General features: G+C 39.4%; 2 protein-coding genes across 5 annotated transcripts in view; one reads left to right on the top strand and one right to left on the bottom strand.

The window, feature by feature from the left end:
- FBXL13 (F-box and leucine rich repeat protein 13) overlaps positions 1–23975 on the bottom strand; it is a 209275-nt gene that overhangs the window by 61040 nt on the left and 124260 nt on the right. For all 4 annotated transcript variants that reach the window (XM_042916087.1, XM_042916105.1, XM_042916095.1 and 1 more), the window contains 4 exons: positions 18536–18665; positions 1469–1567; positions 817–934; positions 557–719 (listed from right to left, as the gene is read on the bottom strand). In XM_042916087.1, the coding sequence (XP_042772021.1) occupies positions 557–719; positions 817–934; positions 1469–1567; positions 18536–18665 (510 nt within the window). The remainder of the gene's footprint in view (positions 1–556; positions 720–816; positions 935–1468; positions 1568–18535; positions 18666–23975) is intronic.
- Positions 17555–23975, top strand: part of LRRC17 (leucine rich repeat containing 17) — a 32185-nt gene continuing 25764 nt past the window's right edge. The window contains exon 1 of the mRNA XM_042916115.1: positions 17555–18595. The gene's annotated coding sequence lies outside the window, so the exon portion shown is untranslated. The remainder of the gene's footprint in view (positions 18596–23975) is intronic.

Raw genomic sequence — 23975 nt, 5'->3', positions numbered from 1 at the left:
AAATGTACACAGACAAAAGCCTGAGATCCACTAGGGAAGAGGTTCCAACAAGAATTGGACCCTTGCCCACCTGAGAATACCAAGGGAGAAGCCCAATGCCCAACTGAAGAAAGGGTTTCGTTAAGAACTTGTCTTCTGTCCATATGTTAGGGGATCCACACAGAGGAGAAATCTCACCAGTACTCAAGAAGAAACCCTTCAGTAAGGTTGGTTCCTCCTAAGCAACTAACGAACTCCATTTGGGAAAAGACCTGTTAAATGAACTAGCCATGAGAACCCTCACTAGGAAAAATAGCCCACAAGTGTTCCCGTGATTTCATTTAATCTTATAAGGGACCATGATTCCAATTATCCTGACAGTCTCCTTGCCTTTCCGTATAACCAGCCTGGGGTCGGTGCCCCTTAATTGTGTTACCACAGAACTCTGTACTTCCCTGCACTTGGACTCCTGCTTTTCATGTTTATTCTACTAACCAATGAGCACCTTGAGGAGAGAGTCTTGCACATTCTAATAATCAGTATTTCTTAAACAACATTTAACTGAATGACTCATTACCTTATACAATTTGCCAAATTCAACACAGTTAGTTGCTTCAAAGGTGAAAGTGACTTAAGGCTACTATCTGTTAATCTCTTGCAGTCTGCCATGTAAATGTGACTGATATTTGGATAATTCTTATCTATAAATTTGAAGCACGCATCAGTAATCCTTTTATTTCCTGTTAAAAAAAAAAACAGAAGACAAGTATTGTATTTGTAATGCCACAAGAGTAAAAGTAAACATTAATGCTGAACCCCATTTTTAATATCACAGACCTTCAAATCGGATCTTTCTGAGGTTACACGTAGAAAGAGCTTTAAAAGCACAATCAGAGATATGTGGAGCGCCAATGAAAACTATTGATGTAATACGAGGGCACCTTTCAACTAAAGCCTTTAGAAGAAGAAAAGATGATAAAATTTACCACAGTGTATAGAACAAGCTTAGCAAAGTAATGAGGTTGTTTTTCTCCATACTTTCAGAAGCAGACATATTAACCATTACATTTTCCTAATTTCAAAGACAATGGGACTTTTATTCAATATATTTTAGTACATTCACATTTGAGTACTGCAGAGGAATCAGAATTAAATCATGTTACAAAGGTATGGGAAAACATGAGAAAATGAAATGCTGACAAAAAAATCACTACATTTAGAAGTCTGACATGTAGCACTAAAGTCAACATTTATGCTTAGGCTATAGTATCTTTGAAACAAAAATATTCCAATTGTGAAACAAAGTGTATTAGGGCATGTATAGATTCAAATGTTCAACTCTATGTGCGTGTATAAATTTTAAGATGATTTTCTTGCTCTAAAAACAGCTAACTTGAAAATCCCACTCATATTTCTCAACAATTCAGGCCACTAGAAAATGTGTGCATTAATTGGGACTGAGAAGAAAATGTACTTTGCAACTACCTACTTTTATACAGTTGTCCGTCAGAGTTGGCATGTCGTTGATGGTCAGATGCATAATTCCAGTGCAGCTGTTTGCAATGTTCCTGAAGCCTTGGACTGAAATCTGAATCGTACAAAGTAGGTGAAAATGATGGTAGAACTCATTAGCATGACAGCTAATAAAACCCGAATGAAGTCGTAAGCAAAGGTATGTCATGATGTTGCTACCATATTTTAAAATTGGAACCATAAAATATGACAGACATAAGAGGTAAAGAATCTAGTCTTGATTTCTTTACTATTTAATTTCTTATATGTATATTATGCAATGATCATCACAATAGGTCTAGTTAACTTATTGTTTAATTGTTTTATTGAGGCAAAATTCACATAACGTAAAATTAATCACTTAAATGGGCCCTTAACCATTCATGATCTTATGCAACCACAACCTCTATATGGTTCCAAAATATTTTTATCACCCTAAAAGGAAACTGAATCTATTAAGCAGTTGCTCCTTATACTCCCCTTCTCCTAGCCCCCAGCAATCATTAATCTGGGTTCTGTCTCTGTGGATTTACCTCTTCTAAATATTTCACAGAAGTAGAATCATATGTATATGGCCTTTTGTGTCTTCTCTCTTTCACTTAGCGTAATGTTTTTGAGGTTCATCCATGGTGTAGCATGTATCAGTACCTTATTCATTTTTATGGCTGAATAATATTCTATTGAATGAATATACGGCATTTTGTTCATCCATTCATCTGTTGATGGATATTTGAGCTGTTTCCATCTTTTGGATATTTTGAACAGTGCTGCTATGAACATATATATGCATCTATTTGTTTGAGTACCAGTTTTCAATTGTTTTGGGTATATATGTAGGAGTGGAATTCCTGGACCCTATGGTAATTCTATGTTTAACTGTTTTAAGGAACCACCAAAATGTTTTTTACAGTGATTGCAACATTTTACGTTCCAACCAGCAATCTAATAGTGTTCCCACTTCTCCACATCTTTGCCAACATTATTTTTCATTTTCCCATGTTTTTCTTTTTTTTAAGTTTTTATTTATTTATTTTGAGAGAGAGAGTGCACAAGTTAGGGAGGGGCAGAGAGAGAGAATCCCAAGCAGACTCTGGGCTGTCAGTGCAGAGCCGACATGGGGCTTGAACTCAGAAACCTGTGAGATCATGACCTGAGCCAAAATCAAGAGTCAGATGCTCAACCAACTGAGCCACGCAGGCACAATGCATGGCCACATTTTTATCCATATCAGCATCTTTGAGATTATCTACCCGATCTGGCACCACTAAGTGCCTGAACGAGGCATAACTAAAAAGAAAGCTTTATGATTTTATTGTTGCTTCACATTGCTAAGTTAAAACAGAAACCCTCAAGCCCTTAAAGTTCTGATCCAAAATACTTAATAAAGGAATTTCAGTTTCTTAAAGTTAAATAACTAAATTAGGAGGGGAAACATTCCATTTTTAAATGCATGTGAATGAGTATTATTTAACTTGTGTAGCTGTGTGAGAAAGTGTTTTCAGCCCTGTTAGAGTTCTCATAAAGTGAATGTGATTGTACCATGTTATGGAAGTCACAGCTCATAAGTGACTCCTCACATGTGATGACATATTACAAAATGCCTGGAGGTGGGAACAGCAGAAGAGACAGGCTATCATAAAGATCTTGGACTTCTCTTATAGACTGAGGTAGCCTCCAGGAGATGAGGAAACAAAGTATCAGGTTCCTTGATCAGTTTTCTCCAGATTACAAATTGACAGAACAAGAACACCGATGTTCAAACTCTTAATCCAATGTTCCTTCTGATGAACATTCTTCAACAATAACATCCATTTCAACTGTCCCACCCCACATGCTGTAGTTCTTTAGACCTAGCTGCTCCAGCCAGAAAGACATCTTACTTCTCCAGTACTCAGTGGACCTCTCTGTTCTTTGTCTGACCTTGTACCTCCCTTTGCCTCTTTCTCTTTTCATCTATTCAAGCCTTAACTATGTCTCAAGTTCCAATGACTCCAGCTACTTTCCTTCTCTTTCCCTTACAAGCCTAAAACTCTTTATTTTAGCCATAACTCTTGCCTATAACCTGCATGTCTTAATTCCCCCAAGGAGATGATCTTACACTCTTTTTTAACTTCTTACTGTGTTGGACAACTATCTGTGGCTAAATGAATTAAATTTAGGAGTAAGACAAATAACGTCTGGGAAAGAGTATAGAATTTGGCTACAGAAAAAACCAAAAACAATTCCAAGTCGAAGGTAAAGCACAAAAGTGAAAGGAAAGCAGTGGGAGCACTGGACTTGGATGAAGTGGCAAGGTCACCCCTGGGATGAATAGGAAAAGGTAAGGAGGGAGGGAAAGCTAATGGAAGACCCATAAGGCAAGAGTGAGATATTTTGTATTGTAGTGTCATGGATTCTTGAATAAGTTTCCATAAGTATTCCCAGAGAAAGGTCCAGGGGAGATGAATAAACATTAAAAATCTGGAGATCAGAGGAGGGAAGAATGTTGGGCTTAGAATCAGCAGAGCTGGGTTGGAATCTGGCTCTGTTTCTTTGTCACTTGTAGCACAAGGCAACTCAACCTCTCTGACACCTAGTCTTCCCATCTGTAAAGTGGGGATTATCATATGGGTATATTATTAATAATTCTAATTAATATTGATATAATAATGGTAATTGATAATGTAATGGTTCATTAATTATAATTATTAATAACATCTGTTTTAGGAGATACTTGGGAAAACAAAATGGGGTAATGTGTATGTAAAAGTGGTCAGTTAGCACAATGTCTGGCATGAAATACTGGATACCAGTTTTCTTATTAGTGTTCTTGTGGGTGCATTGTGTTCCCACAGAGAAGTACAGATTTGTGACCTAGAGATAGAGGAGCTTGAGAGATCATTCTAGTGCATCCCTCACATTGCAAAAATAAAGAAATAGTATTCAGAGAAGTAGTGTGATTTGAGAACAGGTTCTTTATCTGTTCTTCATGTCCCCAGTGTCCCCAGTGCTAGACAGTGTCAGACAGAGTGAGTGCTCCATAAGTGCTGAATGAATGAATGAATGGTCTTGAGTCACATCATCTATGGCAGAGCGAAGGCTAGAGGCCACCTCTCCCCATCTGACCCACAATTCCAGGGATGGGAATAGTTGGGTTTTTTTAATATGAAATTTATTGTCAAATTGGTTTCCATACAACACCCAGTGCTCATCCCAACAGGTGCCCTCCTCAGTGCCCATCACCCACCCTCCCCTCCCTCCCACCCCCCATCAACCCTCAGTTTATTCTCAGTTTTTAAGAGTCTCTTATGGGAATAAGTTGTTTTTTACAACACTTCTAAATTTCTCTCCTTTCTCTCAGCCCTGGTCTATTACCCTAGCACTATTATTTCCAATAATGGCTTCCCCTAAAACACAAGATAAAAAAAATTAAAAAATTAAAAAAACCTTTTCTCTCTCGCTGTCTTGGAAACATATTTATGACAAGATTTTCTGAACAAGGGAAAAAATTATAGCAGTAATCAGCCACAGCTGAGTGATTCCTTGCAGCACAGCCAAACACTTGATGCTATCAACCAATAAGACTGTGTCCAGAAAAGGGGTGGGGGAAACCTCTAAGAAGAGCTTTTTAGTTTTGTCCTGGCATGAAATGCTTAGTTCTCTACACAGTTTATTTTAGAATGTCCAAAAAGATGCTTGGCTAATACTTTATGACTCAAATATTCTCGCCACAGTCTTTTAGGCCAACCAACTATTAACTTGTCCTTTCTCTTCACTGAAATAATGGGAATATAAGCCTGAGAGTAAAAATCCCTCTCGAAGGGGAAAAAAAGTATTTTACCATGTTAAAACACCAGGCTTTGCCACAGCTGATACATGTGTATCGTGTGTTTAATATTCTTACAAAACTCGGGATCTAATCTCACTGTGTTTCCTTGCGAGGTGATTTGGACTTCAGTTTTGATACCAAGTGGAGCCCTGCCACCCTGCTCTTTGCTGTCAAACCCCCGTTGGTTAGGAAATTAGGGGAGCTGGCCACACCAATGCCATCATAATCGCAAGTCCCAGCAGACAGCTACTGCTGCTAATGGGGGCAGAGAAGCTTTGGTGATCATAGGAAATCCTCTCCAGCTGCCTCTGGGTGGGTCTGAACCCATGAGCAGGACAGGACAGAGCTGTCTGAGGAGGAAATGAGTTGTCAGTAAGCCACACGAAATGAAGACCAAAGCGTTGAGCACCAAGAACTAGCTCACATCCCGCTTTGCTGCTGCAAGGTGGTAAAAAGAAGGAAGGAACTTATCTCAGGGAGAATAACATATTACTAAGCTTCCACTTTCCACTTCTTTAAAACACTGAACCAGTTAGCTCAGCAACACAGAAAGGAGATGTATGTAGGGCCAGAGCCTCTATGACAGCTAGAAATATCCATCTTAGGTAGACATTGCCCAAGTTGTGTTCCTGTACCATTTCCAGCTGTTTCTCTCATTTGAACAACACTGTAACCCATGACTAATGGGTAATGTAATGACTTTAGTCATATCCATATATCCTTCATGACCTCCTGGTGACCTCAGAGAAGCCTGGCTTAGCAAGTAGAATGAATTGTTGGAGAGAAAGACAAAGATTTTTCCCCAAAACATGCAACACTTTGTTTTATTCCATTCAAATGTGCCACAAACTTCTAAAATAGCAACAGTTCCCAGAGTCTGTGCTAAAAGGGCTTGACAGGCTTTCATATATTGTGTCCTCTGTGATGACAAGAAGAGAGGCCTCGTTATAACTGCTTAGATGATGCTTTACTTTCCAGTCTATATATTCTTCATGGCTACCCCCTCCTCTACGTTTGCTAATGTACTTCTCCTAGGTAGCCCTCCCTGACCACTTCAGGTAGAACTGTTTCTTCCTCTTGGATCTCAGAGCACCAAACAGTATAGCCTTAAGTTTGAATTTTGTATCCTCTCCCTTGTATAATAATTATGTGTACACATGTTTACCATTCCTGCCCAGGAACACAGACAGAATTTTCTCCACCATGCCCTTCACAGTACCACACAAGTGCTTGGCACTGAGTATGATACTACAACTGTTTGTTAGTAGACCAAGTCATTGTTGAATAAACTGTTGTAGAATGTAAATGAGAATTAATAGTTCTAAGGCGGGGGAAGGGTAATAATCAATACAGTCATTTGTTAAAGATTGCTGTATTTATCTAAAAACATTGAAACGCCAAACATAAAAAAGAAAGTTTCATTTTCCAATGTGAGTGGGGAATTAGAATACAAGATTAGTGAAGCCTCCAGATGCCAGGAAGGCAGGCATTGCAACTCCGTGCACTCACTGCACAATGACTGTGAGCTGTGACCTGCCGAAGTAGGCTTGACCCTTCTTACACTTCATCATTCTTGTTTAGCGTACACCATCTTCTTCTTTTCCTCACCCAATGGCCAAATTGTTCACAGCTCCTCCTGTACGATAAATGGAGCTTCATCTCCCTTTTAACCAAGAGAATCACAACCATAATACTTTTTATTACAACACAATGATCCACAGAGCTACTTGATTTGTCTAGACTTATTGAGCTAGATGGTGGCTTTATAGCTACCATTGTAACCATAGGCTTCACTGGGGGCCCAAGACCCAAGTAGAGTTTTGTGAAGAGTTGATGAAATTCTGTATGTAAGTCACATCCTAAGAGAGGGAGCAGAGAAGAAACTGAAAGAAGGATGGTTTTTCAGAAAGCCCTAAAGTTTTTCCAAACCTTTTTTTAGGAGTGCGAAACATGATCTTAGTCCCCTAAGACTCATCATTTTGTCATCTGATTCTTCAAGATCTAAAAATTGTTGCCAGATGTTTCATTTGTTACTGCTTAATGTAATAAACATCCTTACACATTTTGCCTACAAAGAGATTGCATTAAGCTATGGATGTTAGCAGTAGATGTTTGTTATATTTATTTTTTATTTTCAATATGGCTAGCATAAAGTTATATTCAAACTCGTAACAACCATTTAAATTTAGATGAGCCCTATCTACAAGATATGTAAAATGATTTTCCTGTTCAACACAGTTCAAAGTATAATTCAGAAAGGTCATAAAGCATTCCTTTAACAGGGAAACTGAGACACAAGACCTGACTGAGAAAAGCAGAAATTGCACTGTGGTTTTTCTGATTCATGACTGATTTTCCACTAGAACCCCTTCATATTAATGACATTTAAGACCACAAAATATTTTTTTCAAATAGAAAAAAGTGCAACTTTTTTTTTTCTTTTTTACTGTTTGCAGTATATAGCACTTCACAGTTTTACAAATGATAGTCTAGTTGTATAGAACATGGTATTCAGAATTAGTTGGATCAAGGTCATCATTTTGGCCCGGACACTTTTTGTGTGACCTTAGGCAAGTTACTTTATCTTAGCACCATTTTCAATAGTGTGTGGGGCCAGTTTATACCAGTTTGCAAGTGCAAGTTGTTAAATTTGTAGGAACTCTGCAAGCCTATTGTTAAAGACAGTTATATTAAAAATTAAGTCATATAAACTTAAAATTAAAATTAAATAAGTTCTATTAACAAAGGTAGTGAATATTCCAACTCATCAACTCCTAATTATTTTATTACATGTTACCATTTCCTATGCTCTTGAGGATATTTGTGTGTATTGGATATATACAGCGACAGCATTACATAACAGTTACATAACATTACATAACTCTTCAGTGACTTCTCATTGGCAAGTTGAAATAGGTCATGGTGAGAGTATTTACACCATGGAAATCAGCAACCATTGCAAATCAGGGCTTTCTCTGCTTCCTGCCAGTTGTTAAATGTTTACCAGCACATGATTTTTCAGTTTTCACATCTCTAAAATGGGACTAATGATACCTACCTTATACAGTTATGTATAAAGATTAAATCAGATAATAAATGTAAAACACTTACCTCAACACCTAGCACCAAGTCGGTACCCAAACAAATGACAGCAATTATTATCACCATCCATTAAAATACAGAATAAGGGAAAATGGAATCAAACAAATGTAAATGAATCATAATTTTGAATTAACTGTTGACAATTCATTTTGGTACATAGTCTGCTTATTCATAACTGGTTTAGCTGGTCACACAACTCTTACTGTTCCAATTGCCCCTTATTGGTAACCTAGCAAATCTGTACCTCCACTCTCAGCTCTGTGCCAAGGACCAGACTTATACACAGAAACACAAAATTCTCAAGCTGAAAAGGATCTCAGAGATCATCCAGCCCAAACTAGCCATTCTACAGATAAAGGAACTGAGGCAGAAAAGCTAAGTAACCATTCAGAGTTGCACAAGAGGGTAGTGGCACAGCAAGGACTAGATCCCAGGTGTCCCAAGTCTAGCTTGGGGCTCCTTTCACCATCCCACTGCCTTCTGCTGCAGGAGAGAGAGAAAGAAAGAGAAATCCCTTTCCACTCTTACTTTGCTTATGCAATCTCCCTTCCATTTGGCCAGTACATTCATTCCTGGACATGCCTCTGTGTCTTTCTCCCACCTCCACCACAATCCCCAGAGGCGAACAAGTAAAACCTTCCATGATCTTTGCCTTTCTAGAAGGGGAGTCTGTAATTTACGTAGCCTAGAGAGAACTGAAATGACCTTGGAATCTTCCTGTTTGCAGTTTGCACAGCCTACCTTTAAGATCCATGGGTCCCAGAGAGACTTAACAGTACAAGAACTACTGATAAACCATTATTATTGTGTTGAGTCATTTGAACATTTCTGGGATGCTGTCCCTTTTCATTTTTGTTGACTTGGGTGTAGTGACTAAAAAATAATTGATGAAAAAGTACTTTCACTGTAGTATTTCATATTTTCCTAAGCTCTTTTCTTCCCCTAAATCTAAAGCAATGTGAAATTCCCCCCTTACCAAGAAAAGACTATCAGACTTTGCTCTGGCAAGTTGCTAACTTCTCAGCTTCCTAACAGACTTCTTGAGCTTCCACCTGAAGCATCTGGCTGGCCACACCCTGAAATTGGCTGCCACTTATTTCGTTCATTCATTCACTTGTTCATGAAACGTTGATCAAAGTCCTACTCCTACTACATGCAAGGTACTTACTGTATTATGTGCTGAGGATAACAAATACACAGATAAATAAGGCACCATCCTGGCCATCAAGGAGGCCATGATGGGGAGGACAGCAGACAAAAAAGCAAACCACTGAATATGTAGAGAATGCTTAGTGAAAGTACAATAATAAAAGAACAAACAGGAAGGATCATAACCTAGCTTGAGTTGGGGGAAAAGGAGGGGGTCAGTGAGAACTTCCTAGAGAAAGAAGGTTGTGATTGAACAAAGCCTCAAAGGATGCATAAAAACTAATCTGGTGAATGGGAGAAAGGGACAATATGAGGATCACTCTAGATGCTGGGTTGAGAGTAGACTTGTAGGAGGCAGAAGTGAAAGCAGAGAGACCAATTAGGAGGTCGTCATAATCAGTGCCAAAATGGCCAGTGCCAGACACCCCAAGGCAAGAGCTCATGTGTTGAAAGAACAGCAAGGAAACCAGTGTGCCCGGAACAGACTTGGTAAGTGGCAGACCAGTAGGAATTAATGCCAGAAGGGCAGTTGGGGGAGAAGACAGATTACATAGGGTCTTGAAGTTCCTTCCAAGGTTTTTCTTTTAATGAGTGGGTAGGATGCCTCACCAGGTGTTTGAGAAGAGGAAGGACATTGACTTGGGCAGAGGGTACAAGGTGAGCCTAATAAAACAACTGAGGCTGGAAGTGAAGAACAGGGGAGGCACAGAGGCAAAAGCTTCTATTGCAAGCTCTCTTATTCTCTTGTTTAACTCTCATATCTGAAAATATAAATCTGAATCTTGGCCTTCACCTGGCTCTGTCTCTCACTCTGTTCAGAGTTGTTGGTTTCTGGGCATTTGGGTTTCAGCCTGAGATTGGCTACAACCCTAGCCTTCCTTCCCAGCATAGCTGTCGTTGTTCTGTGCTTGGCTTCCTACACAGTGTCATAACCCATGGCTACATGCATTTGAGGATACATAAATCAGTAGGAGAAGTGGCCACCCAAAGTTAATATCAACAGGAGAATCCTTGGACTTACAAACAGACAAAGGATAAAGGGAAAGCATAACCAGCAATCACTGCCCTCCTCATAGGGACTTTCTCATGTAAAACTAGAAAAGCTTTGTCTTCTCCATTAAAATTTTTCATCCTACCCATATTTTCTATTTTGAGATTTTCAAAGAAACAAGAACTTTTGGAGAGTACTGAAATTAACAGGGAGTGATGTAGATATCTTAAGAGCATTTTAGCTGATACCTTTTTATCTACTCATTCATCATGGGGGCATGTGAGGAAAGTCTCAAAGGAGGGGAGGAAGTTAGCCATACAGATAGCTGCAGAAGGAGTATTCCAGGCAAGGAAAATGGCCAGTGTCCAGTAGCAAATACCCTGAGGCAAGAGCTCATGTGTTGAAAGAACAGCAAGGAAACCAGTGTGACTAGAATAGACTTGGTAAGTGGGAGAGCAGTAGGAATTAATGCCTGAAGGGCAGTTGGGGGAGAAGACAGATTACCTAGGGTCTTAAAAGTCCTTCCAAGATGTCTCTTTTATTGAATGAATAGGATGCCTTGCCAGGTATTTGAGAAGAGGAAGGACATTGACTTGGGTTTGAAAAGCCACACTCTAGATACTGGGTGAGGGGCGCCTGGGTTGCTCAGTCGGTTGGGTGTCCGACTTCAGCTCAGGTCACGATCTCGCAGTCCGTGATTTCGAGCCCTGCGTCGGGCTCTGGGCTGATGGCTCAGAGCCTGGAGCCTGCTTCCAATTCTGTGTCTCCCTCTCTCTCTGCCCCTCCCCCGTTCATGCTCTGTCTCTCTCTGTCTCAAAAATAAATAAACGTTAAAAAAAATTTTTAAATAGATATTGGGTGAAAGAAGACTTGCAGGGGGGCAGGAGTGAAAGCAGAGACACCAATTAGGAGGTCGTCACAATAATGCAAGCAAGAGAGGATGGTGACCTGGGCTGGGGTGGCAGCTGTGGAGGGAGCAAGGAGTGGTCCGATCCTAGGTGGTTCTGAAGTAACAGTCACTGGACTTCCTGACAGAGTGCATGTGGGGGTGAGAGAGAAGAGTCCAAGATAACACACTAGTTTGCTGGGTCTGCTTTAACAGAGCACCACAAACTCAGGGCTTAAACAACAGAAATGTGTTTTCCTACAGTTCTGGAGACTAAAATTTCAAGATCAAGGTGTCCACAGGGTTGGTTCCTTCTGAGGTTGCTGCCTTTAATATGAGGGAAGGATATGGTCCAGGTCTCTCCTCGTGGCTTGCAGATGGATATCTTCATGTTAACATGGCACTCTCTTCTATGCAGGTGTCTGTGTCTAAATGTCCCCTTTTTATCAAGGACATCATTCATATTGGATTAGGGCCAATCTTCATGATTTCATCTTAGCTAATTACATCTGGAACAACCCTATTTCCAGATAAGGAGGTTCTAGAGAAAACAGTATTTTTAAACCCCTCTTCTTCATTTCTCTTAGTGAAAGTGGTCACCAAGGTTCTAAATGCTTGCTAAATATATTTGAAAAGAGGGAAGTTTAATGACATCTACTTGATGTGGAAGTGAACGTAAGATGATTTAAACAGTTATTGCTAATTTCTGAGAGGGGAAGAATACTTATCAGCATAGAAATCCATTCCTGGTTTGAATGTTGCTCTCCTACATCTCTTATAGTGCACTTTACTAACAGTGCTGCTGTGAAAATAAATTATGTGGCTAAATACAGGGAGTGAGTATGGAGAGCCACGGCATCAGCTTTCTCAGAGAAATCGTATCTATGTGAGGTTTCTAAATCATGAAACTGTTGTTAGGATTGACATGTCCAATTAAGGAAACTAACAGTATTAACAACAACCAAACATACATATACTTCATAACCCAGACATTCAACTTCCGTGTGTATAGAGCAGAAATATCTGCCTGGGTGGCTCAGTCGGTTGAGTGTCCGACTTCGGCTCAGGTCATGATCTTGCGGTTTGTGTGTTTGAGCCCTGCGTCGGGCTCTGTGCTGACAGCTTGGAGCCTGGAGCCTGCTTAAGATTCTGTGTCTCTCCATCTCTTGGACCCTCCCCTGCTCATGCTCTGTGTCTCTCTGTCTCTCAGTAATAAATAAACGTTAAAAAAAATTATAAAGAAAAAATATCTGCTGTCTTCATCAAAGGATAAGTACATGAATGTTAAGAGAATCACAAATCAGCCTAGACTTACACTCTCCAGGCCCTGCAACCTCAGGAAAAACAGAATTTATTTTTCCCAGTGTTGAATACTTAGAAGGATTCTGAATGGTTCTGGTAGGGTCATGCCTCTCTCCTGGAAAAATCACAGCCACTGCAGATGGAACTTAGGATTGTCTAGGCCAGGGTCAAATGACCCAGTGGCCATTGGAAAACCCTAATGATTACTAAGCATTTACTCTATGATGCCACTGTTCTAAGCATGTTATATGTATCAGATCATTTCACTTACACAACACATTTATGAGGTAGATCCTAGTACTTTCCCCATTTCATAGATATTGAAGCTGAGAACCCTCAGGTAACCTGCCACAGTCCCATAACTAGTAAATGATAAATTCAGGATTAAAAAGCAAGTGCTCCGGAACCCATGCTCCCAATGACTACCATGTATTGCTCTCAAGGTGTCAAGAGTGACACAGCTCTGCAAAGTCACAGGGAAAGAAGAGGAGTGGTTCCTGAAGCAAAGTACCAGGTGCAGAGGAAAACTACCAATGTTTCATGCAATAGCTCATCAGTTTCATTTATCTAACTAAACATCAATCCAAATATTCAATAAACATCTGATAAATGTCTGCTGTGAGTTAGGTCACACACCATTCTTTAGAGCAGAGCACAAGATGGACCCATTCGTTGCCACCAGTTGTCTCCCTGACCATAGATAATAAAGGAGCATAGGAAAGGGTACTTTTCTTTACACAATAAAACTATTTTGTCTCTAAAAAGTCTCCCCAAATTGTGTTTAAACATAGTTTTAAAAATATTGTGGTACTTGGGGGGTTTTGGTTTTGTTTTTTAATGTTTATTTTATTTTATTAAAAAAAATTTTTTTAATGTTTATTTTTGAGAGACAGCATGAATGGGAGAGGGCAGAGAGAGAGAGGGAGACTCAGAATCGGAAGCAGGCTCCAGGCTCTAAGCTGTCAGCACAGAGCCCAACGCGGGGCTTGAACCCATACCCCGTGAGATCATGACCTGAGCCAAAATCGGACACTCAGCTTACTGAGCCACCCAGGCGCCCCTATGTTTATTTTATTTTTGAGATAGAGAGAGAGACAGACACAGAGACAGAGTGTGAGAGGAGGAGGGGCAGAGAGAGAGTGAGACCCAGAAGCTGGAGCAGGCTCTGTGCTGACAGGAGAGAGCCCGGCGTGGGGCTTGAACTCACAAACCGTGAGATCATGACCTGAGCCAAGGTCAGACGCCTAACTGACTGAGCCACCACCCAGGTACCCCTAAAAAGTTGTTTTATGGCATAAACTTAAATTTTATATTATAACTGAGTAAATAGTAAATATAGAAGCAGACGTATTAAATTTGTTCAACTGATTCGACCAGAATTTTTTGTTAAATGAATGTAGATTGGTTTTCTTGTTCTTCTTCTTCTGAAAATACTATAAAGAATATGTTGCACTCAGGCTCTGAAAGAAAACTTTTAATTAATTTGAAAAATATTTTAACAATGGCAGCTGGTTGGACTAAGAATCCTTGTTATTAGGAGCGCCTGGGTGGCTCAGTCGGTTGAGCGACCGACTTCAGCTCAGATCATGATCTCACAGCTCATGAGTTCAAGCTCCGCGTTGGGCTATGTGCTGACAGCACAGAGCCTGGAGCCTGCTTCAGATTCTGTATCTCCCTCTCTCTCTGCCCCTAACCCACATGCATTCTTTCTCTGTCTCTCTCAAAAGTAAACACTTAAAAAAAAAAAAAAAAGAATCCTTGTTATTCAACAAATATTTATTAAGTGCCTGTGTATGATTTAACCTTACAAGTGATCAGAGAAATACAAATTAAAAATATAAAATATCATATTTGATGTCAAATTGGCTAAAGTTTTTTTTTAGATAATACTCTTATGAAGATATCAAACATTATTTTACATTTGGCAATTCATACATTGGCAACCTTTGTAGAGCATAGATGGCCTTAAAAATAACTATATGCTCTGACCGTTTCACTTCTAAAAATTCATACCAAAACGTTGCATAGACTTATGGAAATATATGGCTATGAGAATTTTCCTCACAGGTTACTGATGATAGCAAAAAATGGTAGGTTATAGGGGCGCCTGGGTGGCTGGTTGAGTGTCCGACTTCGGCTCGGGTCATGATCTTGCGGTCCCTGAGTTCGAGCCCTGCGTCGGGCTCTGTGCTGACAGCTCAGAGCCTGAAGACTGTTTCGGATTCTGTGTCTCCCTCTCTCTCTGACCCTCCCCCATTCATGCTCTGTCTCTCTCTGTCTCAAAAATAAATAAACGTTAAAAAAACTTTTTAAAAATGGTAGGTTATAAATATAACACAATATAGTATAATATAATATATAGTTAAATAAAATATTTATGGAATATTAAATAAAAGATATGTGTACTATCTAATCCACTTTAGTTTAAAAGAAGTATAGCTGTGCATAGAAAAAGACCAGAAAGCCTTACTCTTATTATTTCTGGGTGGCGAATTTTCAGATAATTTCAATTTTTGCTCATTTCTCATATTTTTGTGTTTAACATGTAAAAAGAAAAAAAAGCAAAGGTTTTTAAAAAGTGAAAAAATAAAATTCAAAGTGACAAGTATATTGTTAGAAAGTTGCAATGTATGGTGTAAGAGCTCACTGGAACAGCTTTATCCTGATTTAGGGCCAAGTGAGCAGAGATTTTTCGAGAAGAAACTGAACAGAGGCGTCCCCTCAGTCACATTAAAGATGAGGACACACAAGTGTATATGCAAGTGCTGGTATTTGTTAGGAAATCAGTCGCATTACTTACTGCACCTATAGTGTTTATCCAATCCCAAAAGCATTCAGAGTATTTCTAAAACATGTGTAATCGATTTTCACTTTTCTTTGCAGTTCTCCATTATCCATTTATGTATTTTTTCCAACAACTATGGTTAAAATACTTCCACAGTATTGTATAAATCCATCTTTCCTTTTTGGGGGGCAGCCACGACTGCATTAAAGTTTAGCCCTTAACAGACTTCACTTACGTTAACCCAGAGCTCCTTAAAGACAGGGATGCTGTTTTATTCATCATGCGTGTCCAGCATGCAGCAGGCACAGATAACACCAGCGAAAAGCAGGTAGGTGTGAGCTTCTATTCTCAAGTCTTTTGTTTTATTAGGACCTTTTTTCTTTGGCAGATACACTAACACATGACTTCATAGTGCAAAATTCTTGTAAAAAGAAAATAGATTTTAGTTTCCAAGCAGAGAACCTGGGAAATCTGTGAATCATCGATTTTCCTGCTTTGAAACCATTTTTGTGCCACCCAGTCAATACAAGTAGGCCTGGGAGAGTGAAACTGTCCTCACACCCAGAGCTGGGGAGGCAGACAGAACCTCCCCACAGAATTTAACACATCCCTCGGAAGCAGTAACATCCAAGCTTTCCTCATTCTTTCTGAAGCTAGAGCAGCAGCTCTATCTGCTCATAGGAGATCTGTGCTTACTAATGAGCCCATTTCTTACTCTCAGTGAACCTGAAGGGGTTCGGTTTCAAATGGCACAATTTCCAGTGACTGAAACAGTGTCTGACACCTGGAGTTAAATCTCCGTTGAATTATAAAATAAACAAATGAAAGCGAAAGACAGATGAACAAAAGAAATTAACGTTGCTTTGCATAGCACTGTGAAATACTAACTTCACTGTGGATTGAGATGTACAAATTAAGGGCCAGTCGGGGAAAAGTATCTATTCTTTATACATTCAGACCAAACTTAAATACCCACCGAGGACAGGCAGGCCATGCAGTTAATTGGTAGGTGTGCGTGTGTGGACGTTACCGAGTGGAGGAGAAGCCAGCACACGCCATTTCAAGGGGACGAGGCTGACTCAGTTCCAGCCCTTTGTTGCCATATGGCGATGTAGGCCCAATTTCGTTAGTTTTTCCAGTTTTTTAAGAGAAGCTTGGAGTCTAGATTTCTTTATGAAAACTCCAGAATTTAAAATGTTGGCTCAAAATTTAAAAGTAGATAAACTGTATCTGTGAGTTCTGCATGTATATCTGGCTAGAGTAGAGGCACATTGATTGGGAACCTCTCATTTTGACTTTACTGTGTCTGAGAATATTTATCCTTAGGGACATGTGCATGTGTGTTCATGTGTTTGTGTACGAACTGTATGTTGTCGCCATTACCTTGTGGAAACTGAGAAGAAGCAGGTAAGTCACACTGTGGGGAGGGTTTTTAAGGACTTGGTTAGCTGGTGGAAAATAGTGGAGGATGTATCTTTAGAGGGGAGAGCAATCAATAGGATGCGTACACCCATATCAAAAGTAGACACCTACCCTCCCAGAGAGACTGGAAGATACACGTGCTACTACCCTTAATGATTATGTATCAAAGGATGGCTCCCAGGTCCTTGAGGGAGGCGTTCCTGGGTTGTAACACTGGCAAGAAGCTTTTAAAGAAGTTTCTATCTATCTCAAGGAGAGCAAAGAAAGAATGACCAGTTTCAAGTTTTCTAAAAGAAATGCTCTAAGAAAAGGGAGGTCAGGGACCTAGAGTCAGGAAGAAGCCGGTCTGAAGTCGAGGGAAGCTGGAGAGAATGGTAAGTCCGTCTCTTCTTGATGTTTAGCAAGCTACACACCAGTAGGTCAGAAATAAATGTAAATTCTAGATGTTTCAACTCTAGCTCACAGCCCTCCCCTCCTTGCCCCCACATCCTCCCTACTGCCTAGTGTACCAGGGCACCATGGGATGCCAGTGATGGTGACTAAGTTCTATCCATTTAAGCACTTGGAGGAGAAGCCCATTGTATGCCTAAATGCCCTCCAGGGGACTCTGCCTGCCTATGTAGGTACCAACAGGTGCTTACAACTGCCCCAGTACCCTGTGCTTTCACCAGCTGGGCAACCTTGGGAGCCTAGCCTCTGCATTCCTAAATGGGCACAATAAATACCAACTACACAGCATTTGTAGTGAATCTGGTCTATGTGAGGCACTCAATATGGTGCCCGGCATATAGTAACAACTCAATAAACAGTAACTATCAAGGTTTCAGCCAGTTCTCATCTGTGCAATTGTATTATTTCTGTAGAAGGAGGAACATACATTAACAAAATACCTAGAGAGGTGAAAGAAAAGAAGTTAAAAGAATAATGACTTAAATCTGCCAAAATCAAGAAGAAACTACCAGTGAGGCAGTAACTGTTCGCAAAGTGCCATGACCTTCCCTCCTCAACTCCACCGATTTTCTACCCAATTTTCCTTTACCTTGTTCCCTCAAACTAAAGTATTTCCCTATGTACATCTCAAATCTCCATGTTATTTAGCCCAAGGATACAATGCAGTTTTAGAAATTACAACCTTTGTTGTATTTCCTTTCTTACATTTAGAACTCGCAGCATTTGACCCAATACCCATTTATTTTTTGAAAGCCCGTGTGGGAGCTAATTGACTTTCCAGGAAGTTCTTTGCCAATCCTCCCCCAAAAAGGTTTCTCCTGTGTTTGTATCTGGTAGCAATTCTACAGTTTTCAACATTTGGAACTCTGGTATTATAATTGTGCTTGAAGTATCTACACAGAAATGGTCTGTTTCATCATCCCCTGAGCTCGGCCTGTGTGTGGATGTGACATTCCAGTGGAAGAAAGCCAAGAGCCTATAGTAGCGATCCTGGGGAAAATTTAAGCAGCTGTGGCTGTGTAATTCAAAACCTCTGAAAAGTGTGCTGCAGTCCGTGCACAGCATTAGTATAACATGAGGGCTGGATGTAGCCCGTCCTCCGGAGGACTTCCTTGCCCGCTGCAGGAAAGAGAAGATTGAAAGACAAACCTGGGTGCAGCCGGAAAGGTCCAAATAGATGAGCTTGTGGCATCCATCCCCTAAATTCAGGTACCGTAATCCTTTGTCTGTGAACTTTTTGCAGTAAGCCAAGCTGAGATTCTGTAAGTTGTGGAAGTGCCTGAAAAGACAGGACGAGAAAAGAGAGGAAGGAAGGGGATTAAACTTGAGTCGTTTTCCACATCTTTCTTAAGCCACTATGACAAAGAGAAGTAAAACTCTAAATTAATCTTTTCTCCTTGCAGATATTCAACAGTTGGACTTCATTGTTAATTCTCTTCCTGTTATGTAAAGGAGATTGTAGTAGTATGTCAGATAATGCATAATTACATTTTAGATGAAAATAAAGATTTGCCTCGATTTTTAAGAAAGCTAGTTGGGATAAAGCTTTGGGGGTGGGGGAGATTTGTGCATTCATATTGTTTGGAAGTTAGTTTGTGTTCAAAACCAAAGTTACAGAGTTTGCATTATTGTTGCATTTAGGTTTTATCTTTGGAGCACCAAAACAATGTGCAAAATGTCTAGAAGGACAAACCCTTTGTAAACATTTAAATGGTGATTAACTGTTACATGACAGTGAGGACTGGGGGCAGAAAGGAGGCAAAGTTAAACATAAGAGGCTCTTAAAATGGACATGATTAGCAAACGATTTGAAATAGACATTTGAATATGCATGATTTCATAAGAAACAGTTTCATATTTATAGTTAAAGAAAGACTAATTGATAGAGCTTAAAAATGGGTTAAAAAGAACAGTCTGCAAATGAGTTGGGCAACACATGAGGGGAATAAACACTACATCAGAGGCTATCTGTCTCACTGGAGTTCAAACAGATTAAATGTGGCATTACCACCATGACCAAAATGATCGCTTCCAGAAAAAAAAAAAAAAAAAAAGAGGGTAATTAAGATGAGCCTGTACTACCCGGCAAGGGCTTACAGTTTGAGGACCTTCTGTGGACAATTTTCCAAGCCTTCCTAAGCCTGGCATTTTTTAAAAGTGCAAGAACTCCCACTGTTGCCGAGTCTTGTAATGGAATTAACAACATGCTCTTGGTTTGTGATCCGCACCAGTTTAACACCAAGTTGGAAAACAAGAACAAAAAAGTGGAAGAAGATGCCTCTCTGTCCCTCAAAAGCCCACAAATGACAAGTGAAATTTACCTTCACATAAAATTGGGAAATAAGATATGTGAGCATTGACAATCAGATTGATTACTAAAGTTTGAAAAACTCATCTATATGATATAAGGATTCCCATTGCATAGTGATTTGTTTGATGCAGAACACACATTCCCCTCTGGCAATGGCTGTGTCCATGAGATTCAACAGAACAAAGAGGGACGCCATCTGGATTCCCCAGTGGCTGTGGGCAGGGCCATGGAGCAGAAAGCAGTACTAACATCCCAAGGACACGTCCCCTCTCCTGGGGCCCTTGAGTTAACGAAGATGTATGCCAAAGTTTTGAAAATGCTTGATCTTCCTCTCCCTGGAAGGGTACCCTTGTGATTCAAGAACAGCTTTCTTGGGGTGTGTGGAGGGTGCAGGGAGGATTGTCATTTCTAACAACACTTAAGCTCTCTAATTTGGAGGAGGGAGCCTGAGGCACACAGCACAACACAATGTAAAACACACAAAGTTTTGGAATCGGACCAAACTGGTTTCAAATTTCAGCTCTGACACTTATTGCAACTTCCCTAACCTCTCAGAGATTGTTTCTGCATCTGTTAAGTGGAGATTATAATATGATGTCTTTTCTTTCTAAACCCTGACCAACTGTGTCCAGCTTTCCTGAACCTCAGTTTTCTCATCTGTAACATGGATGTAATTCTATCTGCTATTTCCTCTTAGAAGTATGACAATTCTATGAGAACATAGATGTAAGAGTATATATTAAGGATGACTTTTGATGATTAAAATCAGGAGGTAGAAGCTTTAAAATATATGGGGTGCCTGGGTGGCTCAGTCGATTAAGCGTCTGACTCTTGATCTCAGCTCATGGTTCATGAGTTCGAGCCCTGTGTCAGGCTCTGTGCTGACAGTGTGGAGTCTGCTTGGAATTCTGTCTCCTCTCTCTGCCCCTACCCTACTTGTGCTCTCTCTCTCTCTATCTCAAAATAAATAAATAAACTTAAAAAATAAAATAAATTTCAAAAATAAAATAAAAATATGTATTATTGTTATTACTAATTCAAATGATAACATATTAATTGTTCTTATGAAGTTTGTTGGGTCTTCTTTCATGTAATGGAATGGGTACTCATCTGACAAGGTGGTGCACACAACTGATTCCAAGGGTTTGGGGGAATTTCCTATGACATCTACACCCTCAGTTTGGTCAAGGTTTAAAGCCCTATTTAATCCGTTTGAACTCCAGTGAGATTGATAGCCTTTGACGTAGTTTTTATTCCCTTCATGTGTTGCACATTTTCAGACTGTTCTTAACCCATTTTTAACCCCTATGTCAATTAATCTGTGTTTAATTATAATAATGTAACTGTTACTGATAACAGTTAACAAATACTGTAAGTAGGAATTGACTGAGGCGTTCTTAACTTTTTTGTGTGTAACAGATACCTCTGGGTCTATGGACCCTTTATCAGCATAATGTTTTTAATACGTAGAATAAAATACTTAAAATTACAAAAGCAGCTAATTATATTGAAAGATATTATTATCAAAAATTTTTAAGGATCAAATGAGTAGAATAATAATATGTGTGCTTCTTTATTTTTAACATGTTTATATTATATATATATATATATATATATATATATATATATATATATATTTGTTATGTAACATATGATATCATATGTTAATATTAAATAACAAATCTAGTGGCAGGGCTAATAACTACCCATGGTTTTGAGTGGGCGATGAATGTCAGTGATACTTTGAGATAACTATGACAACTATAGTAAGAAAATATTTCAGATTTTTATGGGTAAAAGAGTCCCAGGAACTGCTAGTGCTATTCTGATTTTTCACTTACATTTCAGTTAGAGCTTAGCAAAGACGGGGATGATTTTTCCCCCATCAAAACTTATGGAACCTCTGAATTCCATCCTTGTTCCTTGGGGGATCCACTGACCCCATGTTAAGAACCTCAGATTTGGCAAAAGAAGTTGTTCATTGGACTAAATGACTCCCAGACTGAAAGTCTCTAGGTGGCTGTCCTCAAAGTGGAACCTCATGGGAACCATCAGTTTGAAAACCTAGCATAGGAGGAATCTTGAGTGGCCCTGTGGCCTTTCCAGGGATTTACAGTGCTGCAGACTCAGAGCTTCTGGGAATGGGAAAACAATCAGTTGACAGTGAAATCACTTGGCAAATTTTATGCAATACTGCAACTTTTTATTCTGAATTTTGGCAAAGAAATACATCCCTTACGTGAGTGAGATCTGGCTCATCATGTTCTCAACCCAGAGACAACTTGGTATTTCTAATTCCACTTTGAAGCTGTGTTTGCAGCCTGTGTTTATCTTTTCCTAATTATTTGATAACTAACTGTTTCTAATGCGGGGAGAGGTTCTCTTTGTGATTTATTTTTCTACTGCTACTATAATCTTTAAGAAATAACAATTCTTGGGGTGCGTGGGTGGCTCAGTCAGCTAAGTGGCTGACTCTTGATTTCAGCTCAGGTCATGATCTCACGGTTCGTGGGTTTGAGCCCCACATCTGGTTCTGTGCTCACAGCGTGGAGCCTGCTTCAGATCCTCTGTCTCCTTCTCTCTCTCTCAAAAATAAATAAAACATTTAAAATATTTAAAAAATTTTTTAAAAATCACAATTCTTACAGAAACTACAGAGATCACATTTTTTTCTGTTGGCTTTTTTCCATTAAAGAATCGAGGTCTTCTTTATTAGATCACCAATACCTGAGGGCATTACTGTTGGAAGGAATGTAGAATTCTGTATTTCAACAATGATTTCTCTGAAAAAATCACCAAGACAAGGCCTAGTTTGTAAAGGAGATTTGCAGGTAGTCTCTTTTGATTTAGTGCTGGGCTCTTTAGTTTCACAGATGCAGTTTTGCATAATAGGATCCCTGCAGAAATCCAAATGCAGTGTTTTGACCTTATTCATAGACTAGACCTTGAGGATGTACAGTCAAGGAAACAGCTTACTCTTTCTGCCCCACTCTGATGGGTAAGACCATATAACCTGAGAGCACCTATGTGTAAAGAAATGTCCAAGCCATTTGAAGGGACTATGTGAAAAATAATTAAACACCATGCCACTACAGCACATGACACTCCATTAAAGAGCAAAGATCATAATAGCTTTACTCACTACTATATGCCCAGAATGTCCTGCACACAGTAGTTGATCAATGCATGGTAAAAAAAAAAAAAAAAAAAAAAAAAAGTGAATGAATGTTACTGTTAGGATTCAGGGAAAGGAGAGATCATTGTGGAATTGTGGTAGATGGTATGACTCGAGGTATAAAGGCTATGGCTTAGCAGAGAGAAGGAGAAAGAAATTCCATCTATAGAGAAAGAGAAGCTTGCAGCAATCCAGATGACCAGAGTTAAGGGCTTCCCTTGGAAAACCAGGGCAGATAGGTTTCATCACATAATGTTAAGGACCTATACAGGAGAAGTTTGATCAATGTTAAAGGACAGTAAGGGAAGAGTCTAGACCTTCAGCATGTCAAAGACATGATAAGACTATCATTTCAGGATGATGCCTCTTACAGCGTAAGAAAAAAACAGATTGAAGGGAAGAGAGACCAAGGGTGAACGGTAGGGATGCAAGGCCAGATGAGGCGCTGAGAGTGCCACCTAGGTGGTGGCAATAGGAGTAAATGGAAAGGGTTCGATTCAGGAAATATTTAGAAGCAAAAATGTCCTGGAATGGGCATGAGCTATGAGCAGCCCTCATTTTCAACTTCAGAAAATGGAGCAGGTCCCCAAAGAAGTGAGGAAAAATATTCAAATAAAAAGCTGGCAAATCAATGTTGTCAAGAAGGGCAAACAAATTATATTTTTCTTCTGGCAAATGATTTCTTTGGAAAGAAATACTAAAGGCAACTGGGGAGAGAATGACAACAGCACACAACATTTCTCTGGTTATTTATAGTTTAAAGAACACTTTTGCATTCCCAAACATATTTGAAACAATGGAAAACAGAACAAAAATAGGGAATCATAATGAAATGTATTTTTATCATAGATAAGAAAGTGTACATTTTTTTCATATGACAAAAATCATCAATATCAAGTATATTTTTCGTGATTGTTCTCCCAGTCACAAGAACTACAGTTAAAATCAAAACAAAATTCTCATTTTGGGTCCTACCTATTTTTTTTATCTGTTGCCCACTAAAGGCATAGCTTCATTTGCAAAATAAATGTTCCTAAAAAACTATGCACGGTTGTAGTATTATCTTAATTTTCCTAAGAGAAAAAATTATCTCAAAGTATGAT

This window comes from Panthera leo, chromosome A2, assembly GCF_018350215.1.
Source record: "Panthera leo isolate Ple1 chromosome A2, P.leo_Ple1_pat1.1, whole genome shotgun sequence".
In the NCBI taxonomy this organism is placed as follows: domain Eukaryota; kingdom Metazoa; phylum Chordata; class Mammalia; order Carnivora; family Felidae; genus Panthera; species Panthera leo.
The sequence above is the reverse complement of the archived record's forward strand: the minus strand, read 5'-3'. Positions and strand labels throughout refer to the sequence as shown.